At 42.5% G+C, this 16155-nt stretch overlaps 1 protein-coding gene across 4 annotated transcripts; it reads left to right on the top strand.

Moving 5' to 3' along the window:
• The first annotated feature begins 298 nt into the window (after positions 1-298).
• Positions 299-15476, top strand: rxrba (retinoid x receptor, beta a). 4 transcript variants are annotated; one of them, XM_061092319.1, is made up of 13 exons: positions 299-362; positions 1100-1249; positions 2150-2382; positions 3226-3379; positions 3568-3747; positions 5881-5901; positions 8088-8248; positions 8381-8510; positions 8792-8924; positions 11483-11518; positions 13666-13757; positions 13900-14005; positions 14276-15476. In XM_061092319.1, the coding sequence occupies exons 2-13, from the start codon at positions 1234-1236 to the stop codon at positions 14421-14423; spliced, it is 1410 nt and encodes a 469-aa protein (XP_060948302.1). In that variant the 5' UTR covers positions 299-362; positions 1100-1233; the 3' UTR covers positions 14424-15476. The 4 variants fall into 4 exon arrangements, with proteins under 4 accessions (XP_060948302.1, XP_060948303.1, XP_060948304.1 ...); XM_061092320.1 differs by lacking the exon at positions 5881-5901; XM_061092321.1 differs by lacking the exon at positions 11483-11518.
• The last annotated feature ends 679 nt before the right edge of the window (positions 15477-16155 follow it).

The following is a 16155-nucleotide window of genomic DNA, read 5'->3' as shown; positions in this document are numbered from 1 at the left end:
GCTCCAGTCTGAACACTGCTGTGTGTCCCAGTGCTCCCAGTGTCCGGCAGTAACCTCCCCCCCAGCAGCTGACCCACTCAGCTGAACTTGTCTTGACCTCTTGACCCCTGAGCTGTGGATGTGTCTCCCTCCTCACCCAGTGACATGTGAGGGCGACACCACGACCACACGACCCGTCTCCTGCCTCCAGGACCCGGTGTGGAGCAGTGACACAAGCACTAAAGCCAAATCCTCCATCATCATGTTTTCATCCTTGCAGGGGGAGGGAGGGTTGGCTCCGAGGCGAAGCGGGGGGAGAGGCAGACACACACGGGGCCTAGCTGCCACATCTGTTTCATGCGAAGGAGCTGCGCCGCTAAACCGTCAGTAGCCCCATGTTTCCTTCCTCTCCGCGGGTAGTTACCGGGTTCAGGGACCGGGGGGACCGGGGGACCGGAGGAGGCAGAGAACCGGGAGGAGCAGGTCCTAGTTCCCCGCGTTGTGCTCGCTTCTCCGGCTCCTCTCCGGTGCAGTCGGGCTAACTAGCTTGCTAGCTAGCTCGAGTGGCTAAACGTAGCGATAGCATGTTTCGCTAGCTTGAACCGGACGTAGGTTAAATTCCACAAATTGACAGATAGACCGGGATTTAACGTATTTTAACGTCCCGGTGGACCATGCGGTGGCTGGACTCGTACTACCGGGGTCGCGAACACATGCCCGGTAGCTGGGTAGCACAAGCGGGCTCCAGAGCTAGCTAGCCAGCAGCTAATGTTAGCCTGCGCGAATCGTGGTTTGTTGCCATCTGTCTGGGCTCCGTCTATAGCCTGGAACGTTTTAATTCACCCAGTTAGATTCAGATAACACAGCCTGGGGTTTGTTGTGGATGTGGACTTTCCTATTTCTGATATAACACCTTGTGCTCCATAAGATCCAGACGGTCCAGGCACCAGAGGAGACTCACTGTAACGTTACATTAAAAAGCCCCCAAAAGGCTTAAAATACACAAATATCCCCATTGACAGTCAGGCAGGCGGCGGTGGACGTGCTTTATTATTCAGTGTTATATCATCAGACTGTCAGAACCATTTCCTCAGAGCTCTTTCTTGTGTTGGAATTTCAGACCCGTTTTTGGTTTCCCCCACACGGCTCCGGCCCGGGCCTCAGTCCGCGGTCTAGAGTTGGGAAGCGGCCGCGTTGAGGCTGAAGCTCGTCGGCGTGCAGCGGCCCTGGAGCCCCGGAGCCCCGGCCACCATCATGGGAGACAGCAGAGGTGAGAACACAACTCTCCAACATTAACCTGGAAACTGTGCATGATGTTAAACTCAACTGTACAAAAGGCTCTTTACACGTTTCATAACCTGTCAGCTGCAGATGAAGGCCTGTGGACAATATGGAATATGATGAATCAAAGGTTTGTTTTAATAATAGAATAATGAGGCTTTTTAAAACACCTTAGTGACAGCTGGCAGTGTTGACCTATGACCTCGCTGCCATACAGGATTCAATCATTTGAACCAAGTCAGACTTGGTCAGACATTTAAATTACCATCCCACCAACGGGTTAAAGTAAAGTGGACTTTAATGTAATTATTGATTAAATGAAGTTAAGGGTCCCATGTTATTCAGCACTGTTTTATATTGTAATAGATAGATAAAATTATATTATATTATACTGCATTACATTGCATATTGCAATCTCACACTGTTCACTGTTTTGCATTTAGCATTTCACTTTTCATCTTTTATCTTTTATATATTTTTATTCAGAAATGTTTATGTCAAAATAAATGTTACTTTGTATAAATATTGGTTAAAAGTGAGTAAATAAGAAGTAAACAATGAGTAAATATATACTGGTTTCCTATTTTTTATTGCTCTCCTATGTATGTTGTATTTATTGCGTTTTTATGTTTCTATGTTCATTGTATGCACCATTAACCAAAGCAAATTCCTTGTATGTGTAAACGTACTTGGCAATAAAATACTTCTGATTCTGATGCTGCACCACAATATAACAATCACACCGAGGATGTTAAAATGATCTCTGTATACTTAACTTGGTGCCATAAAGATATTTAATTGATGTCTTTCCCATTAATCACCTTCTCTGCCTTGACTCTGTTATCAACCCTCACTGACTTGTACTTTCCATGGCCCTCTTCCTTCTCAGATTCTCGCAGCCCGGACAGTTCATCGGTGTCCTCCCCTCCGTCAGGCCAACGCTCGCCTCCACTGGTTCCCTCCGCTGCTTCCATGACTTCCCATCCTCCCACCACCACCAGCGGAGTCAACAGTCCCGTCAGTAGCATCGGCTCCCCCTTTTCTGTCATCAGCTCCTCACTGGGCTCACCCTGCCTCCCCGGCACGCCGTCGGTGGGCTACGGCCCCATCAGCAGCCCGCAGGTCAGAGAAGACAGCTAATAAGTCACATTTTTTATACACATATATACATCGTTAAATTACTGGATCAACTAGTAGTAACGGTGACAGTACTAGTAACAATACCAATCTGTACTTAATGGTGTGTCGTGGCAACTTCTACAATCCAAATACCAATGAGGAAACGAGACACAAAATTCTCTTACAGTATTGTCACACTTTAATGCTCAGAGCATGGTGCATACACCAGAGTTCAGATTGTAATATGCACCCAGATAGAGAGCAGATCATTTACTTTATACCTTCGGCTAACCCCTCCCATACTGGAGGGGGTGTGTTAAACAGTCAAAGGTTGAGATCCTTTGATCACACGAATACAACAATGCCTAGTTGAAAGCAATAAAGCCAATATACAATGTGGTACAGGAAGAGCAGCAAGATCAACGAGAACAAGCAGACGAATAAACATTCAGTTTCTACAGGTAAAGCAGGATCAAAGAGAGAGGAAGCAGACTAAATGCATTTAGTTACTTTCAGGAAACATTTAGTTTAGGGATTCAAACATGATCAATCAAAGGGGAAATAAACATTTTATTATGGTCAATTGTTATATTTCCTTTACAGGTGCTATGCAAATAAACTTGGCTTACTTCGACAGATAATTTGCGAAAATAAAAAATATTCAAATATTACATTTTCTCCTTCATCGCTGAATTTTATATGGTGGCCAATCTTTACTTTGGTTTTGCCGTCACTCATTTTTGTCGTTGTCTGTTTGCCTCCCACGTCACATGCCACATGTCTTGGATTGATTCTAAAAACCATAAGTCCTCATCGTATTCACTTTTATTTCTGCTCTTCTTGCAGATCAACTCAACCGTGTCCATGTCGGGGCTCCATGCAGTGAGCAGCTCTGATGATGTGAAGCCTCCACTGGGCTTGCAGCCGCTGTCGCCCCACAGCCCTGGACCCATGCTTTCCCAGAAACGCCTTTGTGCCATCTGTGGAGACCGATCCTCCGGTGACTACACACCTTAAATAGAACTCCGCTTTTCTGTGCCTTGTCTTTGGGTTGAGCTTTAAAGTGTAGATGAATAAAACATTGGTTAGAGCCACTGAAATACTTTACATTTCAACTCTGAAAGGATTTGGTGTCCTCTCTTAATTCATTATCTGGCTCTTTTTCCTCCACCTTCCCACCACCTCCAGGTAAGCACTATGGCGTCTACAGTTGTGAGGGCTGCAAAGGCTTCTTCAAGCGAACAGTACGCAAAGATCTGACGTACACATGTCGGGACAGTAAAGACTGCATGGTGGATAAGAGACAGAGGAACCGCTGCCAGTACTGCCGCTACCAGAAGTGCCTGGCTAACGGCATGAAGAGAGAAGGTGAGCAAGCAGGAAACTGCACACCTCGAACACCACCTGTTCTCAACCCCTTCTGCTCATGAGCCCTGAGAATGAGGCAACTTCTGACACCTTTTCACTCTCTCTTTGAGGTTGAATGGACAAAGTTGTGTCTTTTCTTCCAAAATGCAATTTAATTTGGGCTGACACTACAAGTAAAAAGCCAACTTACCACCCAGGGGCTGCTGGGTTTTATGTCTAGAAAATCTCTTGCCCAAAAGTAGAGCAGCTGCACATGGCGGTTGTGGCAGTCCTTATCTACTCCCAGTCTGAATTATTACATAACCAGTCATATTTACCAGCTTTCCAGTCTCCAGGTGGACATCAGTTATCAGTAAATACATACCATGGTGTGTACCAATTAAGAATCAAATACAGCAGCAAAGCATGCGTTAAGTGTCGTCATCAGAAATTCATCTATACATCGTGATTATATTGGCACAAGTGATAGTGTTAATAACCGGTCGTAGCACATTATATAGTTCAATCAGACAAAACCTTAAAGGTATACTATGCAGGATTGTCGACTGATTAAAAGTCTGCTTCTCTCTCAGTAGCTGCGTCTGGAGAGACTGTGTGAGTGTGAGTGTCTGAGCGAGAGCTTCCACTTTCTGTGGAGTTTCCCCGACCAGCCCACCTGGTAGAAACACACAGATCCTTCACAGGAGGTGACGAGGACAGTGGCTGTGATCTCCGCAGCAGAATTAATATGTGACAACCTGCCTCTGCCTGCTGCGCCCCCCCCCCCTATGAATTCTATGTTGTTGTGAACGCTTCGAGCAGAGATCTACATCTGCGTTGTACATACGTGAAAGGCAACCTCCGGAGAAAGTCCAAATTCTCCGGACATCCTCTGGAGGTCATGTCTGAAAACGGCTTAGAGAGCAGCGGTGGCCGAGTGAGCTAAAGAGTGAGTGAAGAGAGGGAGAGCTGTTAGCCAGAACAACGCAGTGAATCAGATAAACAAAATGTTATTTTGTGATTACTTCACTGCCACAAAACTTCACCTAACACTGTGGAGCTGTTTGTGTGGATATGTGTGTGTGTGTGTCTGTGTGTGTGTGTGTCCACCGTGCAGCAGTTCAGCCCCACCCTCATACATCCATGACACAGACATAGAGCAGAGCAATGTAAACTTTCTGCTACGATCATCTCGCTTTGGCTTCACTTTTTCAAGCCGTCATGTCGACCATCTTGATATAAAGTCTAAACTCTCTCACGCTGAGATCTCTTATTAGCGGAGCAGACCCAAACCAGACAGGACTTCAGTTTTTTGTGTCAGAACCCGATCTGAGACCAATGTTTCCCCCCGATTTACAGACATGTGCATCTTAAAAAACAAAGAAGTAGTTAGCCCAGCCAGTGTGACTGAACCTAAATATCACTTCTTGATGGGTGCGGGTCGGGAATCTTCAGGAAAACACGCATTGGATCAGGTCTCAGCAGATTAATTCACCACCACACACTTCTATTGGGTCATAAGTGATGATTGAGAAGGTTTGTAATGAATCTGTTCTTAAAGGGAACCCTGCATAGTTTACCTTTTTAAAGAACTACAGCCGTTCTGTTTATGCTGCAGATCCCTTTTGAAACCAGTCAGTCTGAGATTATCTGCTGCTGAGTCACTAAGAGTCCAGCAGTGTCAGCACGAGTTCACTACTCTGCTTTCTCAGATTAGATTCGGACGGAATTCTGCAGCATTTTACGACGTAGCATTATCGTAGATAGGTTACGTTGATTGGTTACTATGATTTGTGGTCACTCTTGTTGAGGTAATGATCACTGTGGCCACTGAGTTTTCAGTTAATGCCGATGGAATTGACATTTAAGGCAGCTACTTTGTGTTGCAGGTACTTTTTCTGTAATCTGCAAAACCTCAAGATGTAAATCCTGAGCGTAACGGCACATCACCTTCAACCTTAGATGAGATCTTCTAATCTCATTCAAAGATATGTGTGTCAGTAATATTTGCACAATAGACAATAGGCAGATCGAGTACACATTGGTAGAGGGGGAGATGGGGGTGGGTAAGCCTTGTACACACTAACCCCCTTTCCCCCTCTCTTCCTCTTTTTGTTTCCTCTCGTTCTCTCTCCCCCCTCCCTCCTTCTGTAGTGGCCAAGATGAACGACAGATGTAAGGAGAAGAGGGAAGGAGGGGTTGTATGTCTGTGCCTGTGTGAATGAGAAAGAAGCAGAGTTATTGCATTGCATATCGGCCAGAAGGAGCTAGCCTATAGTACGTAGTTTCTTGACAGAGCTCAGACATGGACCAGTTCCAGCCTTGAATCGTTTCCTTTTGGTTTTTAAAGCTCAACATGTCCAGGGAAAGTTAACTGAATATGCACAATCCACTTTATTTTGACGTCACTACTGTTTATTCTCACCCGCGGGCTGCACATCCGGTCACAGTTACAACAGTGAGCCACAGAGATTTTGCTGGTGTTTTGAGGAGCATTAAAGCTATTGGGTTGGTAATCCTGGAACATCTATAGACCAGACAACAAAAATGCACCGCCTCTCATTGACCCTCTCGACAAAGCTACGCCCCCAAAACTCCTGCACGTGCACAGACTAACATTTGCTAGAAGACTTGACTCGCTAATTTCATACTATTGTCTCTGCTCCGTTTGTGTTTTTTTCTCCTGACGGCTTTATTTATTGATCACTATTGGGATATGGAGAGGATTAAAACAAGTAGGGCGTTCAGCAAGTTGACGAGTAATGCTGAACTTTAGATCAGTCAAAAAATAGTATTTTCTGCCAGGAAGGATTTAAAATCTAAAGAATTCTAAACAGACTTTGGTGGCTTTGTTACAGCGGCAGCTCTCCTGGTTCAGGGAAACGGGGATCATGGTTTATATTAGGGATGTGGGGAAAAATCGATTCAGTTACAAATCGCGATTCTTGTGAATGAAGATTTTAAATAGCCATGCTGCCTCCAAAATCTATTTTTTTTAAAAACATATTTATTGGTCTATATGGGGGGGGGGGGGGTTGTGTTTTTGCACAAGAATCTAAACATACCCAAGCACTAGCTTTGCATCGCCTACATGCAGACAACAATGAAGCATAGCCTAATTTTGTTTATTTCAAAGTTGAAATTATGAATGAACTTTTATTCATTCTATTTAATTTACCTTTTATTTATTGTTTAAAAGTAGCCTAAGTGGCATACATTTCTTAATCTGTCAGTTTGTGTGCAGTTGACTGGGGCTATACAATAATAGGGCAGTCATTAAGTTAATGTTAATATTTAAAATAAAACTTGTAAAGCTCTAAGTGAATTTGACTGTGTTGTATTTGTACTATGATTCAACTTTTTTCCATGGTCCAATATTTAAAGAAAATAATAACCAAAAGAAATCGCAGGAAATCATAATATCGAATCGCAATACTTACAGAATCGCAATACCCAGTCAGTCAGAGCTCCACTCAACACACTGATAGACTACATTAAAACCGAAATAAAAAGAAATAAATACACAGTGGGAAGTTCTTCACTGACCAGTCACATGACCTCATTCTACTGAAGTCTGTGGGTGGTACATTTTCAGTGAAGACTCACAAGACCTTTGACTACTAATGTTTTGCAACTCAACAATTAGTTATGATGAAATGATCAAGTGACTTTTTTGAACGACATTCAAATGAGAAACACACTTTACTTAATTTGTGTAAGAGATTAAGAGAAACCTTCATCAATGCCAACTTTCGTAAAAACCAGTGTCACATTTCATTGTCATTCCCACCTCAGTGTCACTTTAAAATAATTAGTGATTACAATAATAATATGTATGTTGTGTATGTCTTCTATGGGCCATTGGTGTTGGGCCTGAATAAAGTTTGAAAGACCGTATGAGAGGCTTTGAATTTATCATGAATTGTACATCTGTGTCTCTGCTTTCCCACTGTTTTGCACATTTTGTCGCATTATTTTGGTCTCACTTTTTTTCTTCTCCAATCTTTTTGCCTCTTTTTGTCGCAAACCTCCTTCACCAATGTTTTCCCTCATTTCTCCTCTTCATTGGCCACACATCCATTTCCAATCCATCCTGTTGGAACATCCTGTCTTCTCATCAATCTTCTTCTACCTTGGATTCACTTTCTGTTCTCTCCTGTTGCTTACCTGACTCAAATATTTGCTTCCATATCCATGTGCACTCTCTTACACCTCTCCTGCACCTTCATTCTTCCATTTTGACCTTCATTCATCCATTCTTCCATTCCACAATTGTTTCCTGTCTGCTCTGTTACTATGTCTCCCTTTCCCCCCTTGTCTTTTATTATTTTCTTCTGTTTCCTCTCTGCTCCATCACGCAGCTGTCCAAGAGGAACGGCAGAGGAACAGGGAACGAGAGGGCGAGGTGGAGTCCACGAGTGTAGTGAATGAGGAGATGCCTGTGGAGAAGATTCTGGAGGCGGAGGTGGCTGTGGAGCAGAAGACCGAGCTTCATGCAGATGGCAGTTCAGGTGGCAGCTCTGTGAGTAGTGTGGTTGGTTGACATTCAACGCAAACTGTTGTGAAACACTGTGAATCTAACATTTGAAATCCCACTTAATATAGTTATTTGATCAAATAATCACAATTTCTTTTCTAAATCTGCTTTATTCAGCCCAACGATCCTGTCACCAACATCTGTCAGGCAGCAGACAAGCAGCTCTTCACCCTGGTGGAGTGGGCCAAGAGGATCCCGCACTTCTCTGAGCTGCAGCTGGACGACCAGGTCATCCTGCTTCGTGCAGGTAACCTTCAAGAGCTTTCATTTGCTGGGTGGTTTTTGAATCTGTCAAGCTCAGCAGAGGGATGCAGGGCTGCAAAGCCACGTTTCATCCACAGTCAAAAGCAGCTGCCCCGGCTTTTTAAATCAGTGTGTGAGTTGTCAATAGCGTAAAAAAAGTTATGACTTCAAAATAACGACAAGCAACACTCAGTAATATCAGGTTTTAATAACTATAGAAGCACAATTGTAGAATATTTGGACATTTTGATTTATTAGAAGTACTGAGACTCCCCTCTTCAACAGGCTGGAATGAACTCTTGATTGCATCGTTCTCCCATCGCTCCATCTCAGTGAAGGACGGAATCCTACTGGCCACCGGCCTCCACGTCCACAGGAGCAGTGCTCACAGTGCTGGTGTAGGAGCGATCTTTGACAGGTAATACACAGATGCACAAACAGTATAATCCCCACACACATACCACACTAGTGATCTTCATTCAGGAGTTGGTTGGGAGACCTAGTTGGAGCGGACCTGCCACCATGAAAATATTCTGTCCCCTGGAGAGTTTCAGCATTATGTGATTTAAGTGTTTTTACAGAGGCCTCTCTACTCTACTTTGACATCCACACTGTGTAGGTTCCCACTGTAGAATGCATCCACTTCTACACAGTATTATGACCATCCACCATTAGCCTAAAATAAACAGACTCCGAAAGGCCACAACCTCCTCTTTACCTCTTTTCATCACCTGGTTATTACACATCAGTCCTGAGAGGTAGTTGAATAAAGAAATGTACTTTTCTTCATTTATCCACATGAATTTCTCTGTGATGTTTCCATACGCGTGGTTTCTATGACTCATCTCATTCAGATTTAGTTGATACGTTACTGGGATAAGAACTTGGATATTGTGTCTTTGGTTGGCTGGAGCTGCTGTGTTCTGCGTTGGCTGTGATTGGCTGAGAGACTCTGCTGCTTTAGGGCTGCCTCTTGGGTGACAGCGCATGCCAGGGAGGCTGGTGACTAATGCTTGCCTCGTAGACATGCATGCGCACACACACTCCGTGGCATAGCACCTACTGCAGCATTTGATCATGTGATTGCGGCTGGCTAATGCACAAAACTAACACGTCAATAAAAACAGGAAGGTACAGCGGAATATTCTTATATGTGTTCATATAATAATCTACATCCCATTATTGTACAGGACACTGCAGATGCCATGGGTTTATTATTTCGTGCCAGATTTTTTTCTAAACTATCTTATGATCCCATTTTGAAATATAGATGTTTGTTCTGTTTGCATCATAGAACGAGGACGGCGCTCGGACAGAGCATCCTGTCACCAGGGCTAAGGCCCGATCTCGCCATGTTAAACAAACTGGGAATAGAAATCCCTGAATGTGAATCCACTCACATCTGATGGGCTCTTCCATTGATAAAGCCCTAACCCTTTTAAACTAATAACTGCTGGTCACAACATTGAAAATAATGTGACTGGCCCAGGTATGATGAACGTAATATTATAGAAATTGTGCCATATGTATTTTCTTTAGGATTGTATAATTGGTCAGTCTAAGACACTTCCACTATCCCCCATGGCCTCTCCAGTCTTCTGCATAAATGCATCAACCATCAGTTATTATTAAAGGCTCAGTCTGTAGGATTTAGTGGCACCTAGCATCGTTTCTGGTCATTTCTTTACTGTAAACACAACAATTTTTTATGTTAGCTCATTATACACCAATGAAAACGTCATTATCATTAATATTTTCAGTTTCTGCCCAAAGATCTTCGTAAATCTTTCACACTGAACCTTAAACAAGTAACATGCGTTTGACAGTTCACTACAAAACAGTGAGGAGAACATTCAAAATACAACAGATATTGTTATTAGCGCTAAGTTGTATTAGAATGTTATTTAATCAAGACATAATAAATGCTGGTTCATGTCATAATGGGATGTTATCAACAAGTTTGAATGCACATTCAGGGCTTTTAATAATGATAATAATAATTCTGTTCATTACATCATCACCTGCTTTAATTAAACCATAAATTACGGAAAATCTCAATCACCTTAAATTACATCACAACGTGTCAATTCACTGTTAATTACACAGTAATTACATTGTTATAAAGGGTTAATTTTCCAGTCAGGTTTAAAATAAGCTAACTGGGCTCATGGCAAACTGCTCAATGATTTTCCTCTGATACGTATATAAATAAATTCTTTTAGCACTGCTCTCTTGTAGCGGCAGGCTTCTGTTTCAGCTTGGCATCAGCATCTGTTCAAAGCTACTTATTTTATCAAGGAAGGCGTAAATAATGAAGTATCAGAATTTCTTCATAGCACATTGGATTAATCGTATCACTGCAGGGGGTCTTAAAGTGCAAAATAACAGACAGCAGAACCACAACAGAATGTCGTACTTCACGATACAAGTTTACCAAAGTAAAACTGTTTCAGAAAGCTCCACATTGTACAAAGTGCAAAAGGTTGGTGTCCACTAGTTGACATTCTAAGCAGGAGAGCTTCTTGTTGATTTGTGGACATCTGTTTTCTTTAATGTTGTGTTTTGCACTTTGAGGCTTGGAAGTCACAACGCAGTGTAACTGGCTTTTCAGAGTCCAGGGTTTCCAGGTTTCCACTTATTACTTTCATTCGTACTAATTGTTTTCTGCTGTTGCGCATTTGGCTCATAAGGTTTATTATAACCTCCTTTCTGCTTATTTCAATACATATGAATTATAGTGGTGCCTTTTCTAAGACTATATTTATTGATTTAATAAAACTAATCAAATGCTTATCAGAGATCAGTGTTTGGTTGAAGAGCGAAGTTTGAGCCCAGACGTGTTCACTGTTTTACAACAGTTTTAAATAGATCAGAACGTAGCAGCCTTTCTCAGCGATCAGAAAATTTACAGAAAGCTTTCACAACAATGTAACTGTGTAATGACATTGTAATAACACATTGTGATTGAACACACAGGGCGCACAATGCTGAGGTTGGGGCCATATTTGACAGGTAATTACGCCACTACACAAACACTTTTCTTAAACCCCTCCTCTTGAGACAAACACCGAACCAAAGCACAATGCTTGATGCTTCTCTGCATTTTTGCAGCTTTGCACAAGCGTTTTTTTTGCTAAAAGCTGTTAATGCGCTGAGAACTGTTTTAAAGAATCACTGAGTGACCTGTAAGGTATATGGGTTAGAATGATGGTGATGTACTGCGACACAATATTTGGTTTGTGACTTTGACCCAACCGTCTGGCTTTGTGAGGCTAAGCTAGCTCTCCAGGATATTAATGGTGGGATGTAGTTGTACAACAAGTTCTGTATTACTGATTCAGGTTGTTCAGTCTTCAGATCCTTTTGGAGGTGTTGAATAAAATATTTCTGCTGCTTTTCTATAAAAACGTTCACTGTGTTCTTGGCTTAGGAGACGTGAAATCAAATCCATGCCATTAAAAGCAAATGTTGGTTTCTGCACTGTCCTATGGTGGATGACGGAGCAGTGAATACACTGCCCCCTAATGGTCACCCTCCTCTTTCATTCAAGTCCTGGATGGAGAGCAGAGGTGACATTTAGGGCCTTTGCTAAACCTCGGAAATCCACACTTATGTTCTGTTTTTTTATCGACTGCACATCTAATGAAGCGTGATTAATTAGTTTTTTAAATACGTCTCAGCAGTTTGGTAAGTCGGTAAGAAAAGACGTTTTTCTAAGTTTTTGTTCCTACTGATTGTCTGTATTGTTCCTGGAAAGGAACCTTTCTTAGTTCCTCAGGTCAAGATTTTGAGAATGAATGGGTGGATTCTAAAGTATGACTTAGACTGGTAAACAAATGTCTCCAGCATCGTACAGGTGTACACGCCCCCAAATGTATCCTCCATGCATCCTGAGAGCACTCAACACACATCTGAAGCTGGTCTGGGACTTTTCGCTGTGTGAACACAAATGTGTCCTGAGCCACATGTGAAGGACCGTCCACTCAGCTGACGTCATGTGACCTGCTCCAGTTTCACAATCCATCAAACACATCTTTACGCTTCTTTGTGCCCATACGTTGATTTGTTTGTGGACAGCACAACAATATTAGCACTCACCACCACATAATGATGGGAAAATCTAAATCCATTTTAGAGCCGGGTGATGATGTCAACCTTTTCATTTATTTATTTGATCCGAAAAGCTCTTTGATTATTTAACAAACTGACAAAGACACTGTAAGAACCAGGGAACGATTCGTACTCTGTTCTTCAGACTGGACATTTTCTGTATTTAATAAATACAGAAAATGTATTTACAACTTAAATACAGAAAATGGACATTTTCTTTATTTAATAAATACAGAAAATGTATTTACAACTTAAATACAGAAAATGTCCAGTCTGAAGAACAGAGTACGAATCGTTCCCTGGTTCTTACAGTGTCTTTGTCAGTTTGTTAAATAATCAAACTTAAATACAGAATGATTAATAAAATAAACTTGATTGATTGATTTATTTCTAGCCGGAAGTATCTTGGAACACTCTGACAACAGGAAGACAGATAAAAAAAGTAGTTTTATTCCCAAAACCCCAAAGAGGAATGAAAATAATATTCTCTGTCTCACATTTCCTTTCAAATCCAATAACCAGCGCTTAATGTGGTAACTTAATGATTCTCCGTGTTCTCCAGGTAAAGTTTGTGCATCTTGATTTCTAATGGTGACGTGCACACACTTCAGAGCTACATGCTCGAACACACACCGACACACAACACACACATCTGTAAATATCATATGTCATATTTTCAGGGCAAGATTGTGGAATGAAGTGGATGGAATAATGAAATGTTTTTACTCTTAAGTTCCCCATATGAAAAATGAAAAAAAGCCAGTTTGCCACGTTGTGCCGTTTGAACCAGCGTTGTTTTCCCTGCTGGACCAGAAACTCTTTCATTCCTCTGTGTGGTTTGAACATCAAGTTATGACTTCGCTGTTACCATAAATAATGTGATTCTTGAATCTGGTGCCTCCGTTCTTACTCTCTCCTCCCCCATCCCTCCTTTCCCTTTTATCACTCTCCTGCTCTTTTTCTTTTACATGCTTCCATTTTTACTGGCCATCCTCCTCCTGTCTCCTCCTGTCTCCAACTTGCATCCCCCCTTTATCTGTTCTCTGCAGGGTTTTGACAGAGCTTGTAAGTAAGATGAGAGACATGCAAATGGACAAGTCTGAGCTTGGCTGCCTTCGAGCCATCATCCTCTTCAACCCAGGTACATTCACTAGTGGAATATTGAAAAACATCATTAAAGACACCAAACTAAAATGGACCAAAAAACTGAACGAGAAATGGTGAACATGTAAAATGTTTGTCACCAGTATAAAGTTGATGTTTCTCTTTTTTCACCTGCCAAGATGCCAAGGGCTTGTCCAGTCCCAGTGAGGTGGAGATCCTGAGAGAGCGGGTGTACGCATCCCTCGAGTCCTACTGCAAACAGAAGTATCCCGATCAGCAGGGCAGGTAGGCTGTCACTCACTGGACATGTTAACAAGATGAGGTGGTAGGATGTGACAGGGGGCGCTGCTGCTCAAACACAGGAACATTATATTCAGCTCTGCAGCTTCAACTTTCCGCTGCAATTACAGGAGAATAAGTGGACGTCATGTCTGAAAGTAGCCTTATATTCTTACATGTTTTACAGCCCATCTTCTGAAACTCTTAAAAACTGAATTATGTGTATCAGTTGACAGATCTATGGCCATTTCTCACTTTACTCTCCTCGTCATTCAGGTTTGCAAAGCTCCTCCTCCGTCTCCCAGCGCTGCGCTCCATTGGTCTTAAGTGCCTGGAGCACCTGTTCTTCTTTAAACTGATCGGTGACACGCCCATCGACACCTTCCTGATGGAGATGCTGGAGGCGCCTCACCAGATCCCCTAGAGGAGCCAGGTTGGGTTCGGTCAGGATCCAGTGCACACCAGGAGACCCGGCACGTTGCACCGTGTCGGGTCGTTGGCTCGTCTCATTGAGCCTCACTTAACTGCAGCACCTGCTGGTTTAAATGTACCAGCTCTCACACACACACACACACACACCCACACACACACACACACACACTGCTCATCATCGGCTGATTATCTTCACACATGCAGGTCTTTACTTGCGTGTATGAACTGGAAAAAAAATTTAACAACGAATAAACAGATAATGTGGCTCTGAATGAAGAGAATGCCAAAACACAAACATACTCTGAAACACACACACATATTTCCACCATCTTTTCCGTTACTGTTTTCCACCACAGGGGTTACCATTCAATGAATTAAGCCCGTTGATCACACAGCTACAGTAAATGTCTTAATTTTAATTTAGCCTAGTTTTCACATCTTCATCTCACAGTTGGTTTTTGCCTATTGCCTACTTCCCCTGTTTTTACTTTGGTTGATTAGTTACACCGCTAGCTGCACCTCTGTATGTTATATCCATCACTAGCCGGTTAGTTATTCAAATGGTTTTTACCTTGAAATCAGGTGCATAATTTCAATCAACTGTCCGCCATCGAACCGATTAACTTGTTATTGGTCAGGAGGATTTCCTGTTCCGCACAGGAAGACACACCCTCTCAGTGAGTTAATTCAATCTCAGAAATATCTGAAATATTTTATGCTTTTCTTGAATATTCATGCTGAAACTTGTTTGAGTTTCTATTTTGAAGTACTGTACTCATGAAATGAGAGCTTTTTTCCAAGGCATTGAAATCCAGGAAAAGGGGGCGGGGAGCACTTAGTTGAGCAGACAAACTTAGTCCCTCCCACCCTGATGCGCACAGCGGGCTTTGTAAGACAAGAAGAATGACTTGAATTATTATTGTTTTTAGTTTTGATTTGATCCTTTTCTTTACTTTGGCAGTTGTTTGGCATTTTAAACAGCTTGAGAATCACAGGAAGTTCAGCTTCATGCAGGACAGAATGAGAGTATTTGTTTCTCTTTAATCTCCTGTCCCCCCCCCCCCCCCCCCAGAGTCCTCCCTTTGCTTTGAGGTCATTGATGCACTTTTGTGACTTGTAACTGTGTAAATGTTCCTGTTTCCATCTTTTCTCAGACACCTAAGACGACCTTAAAGGTACTATGTGTAGGGTTTTCTCATTATTGCATCATTTTCAAATCAGACGTGACTATTTTTATGACTTTGGAAAAATATTTGGCCACATCCTGCACCCGGTTTGAACTTTTCAGACTCGATAGGTTGTTCCATCAACTGTCCGGTGGCCATGGAAGAGAGAAATGATATTCTCTACTCGCTGAACAGTTCCACCTGTTATCAGTCGGCCTGTTTCTCAGCTCTGGTGTTTGCTGCATCTGACCCAGCAGTTAAAGTGTCCTTGTACAAGATACCAGAGCAGTTTTACAGGAGCTGCTTTACATTGAACATGCTGTGCTCTTTCCTCTCTGTGGTGGGAAAAGCTGAATTTGTGTTCAACACTAAAAAACAGCAGCTGAAATAATCTGACAGTGGAAGTTTCAGTGTCTAATTTGCGATGCAGTGCTTCCGCAGCCCCGAAAGCCAATGTTGGAAAGACAAAGAACCTGTTTATGTGACGTGTTACTGTAATGCAATAATGAAATGAATTAGCGCTATGTAATGGAAATCCTACACGTACTACCTGCAGCT

This window comes from Limanda limanda, chromosome 19, assembly GCF_963576545.1.
Source record: "Limanda limanda chromosome 19, fLimLim1.1, whole genome shotgun sequence".
NCBI lineage: Eukaryota > Metazoa > Chordata > Actinopteri > Pleuronectiformes > Pleuronectidae > Limanda > Limanda limanda.
Note: the sequence above shows the minus strand (reverse complement) of the source record. Positions and strands in the feature narration are given on the sequence as shown.

What these genes read in the sequence shown, in the direction of transcription:
- rxrba (XM_061092319.1), top strand. An exon ending in GGTCATCCTGCTTCGTGCAG is followed by an intron (nt 8,511 to 8,791) that starts GTAACCTTCAAG and finishes CCTCTTCAACAG; the next exon opens with GCTGGAATGAACTCTTGATT. An exon ending in GTAGGAGCGATCTTTGACAG is followed by an intron (nt 8,925 to 11,482) that starts GTAATACACAGA and finishes TTGAACACACAG; the next exon opens with GGCGCACAATGCTGAGGTTG.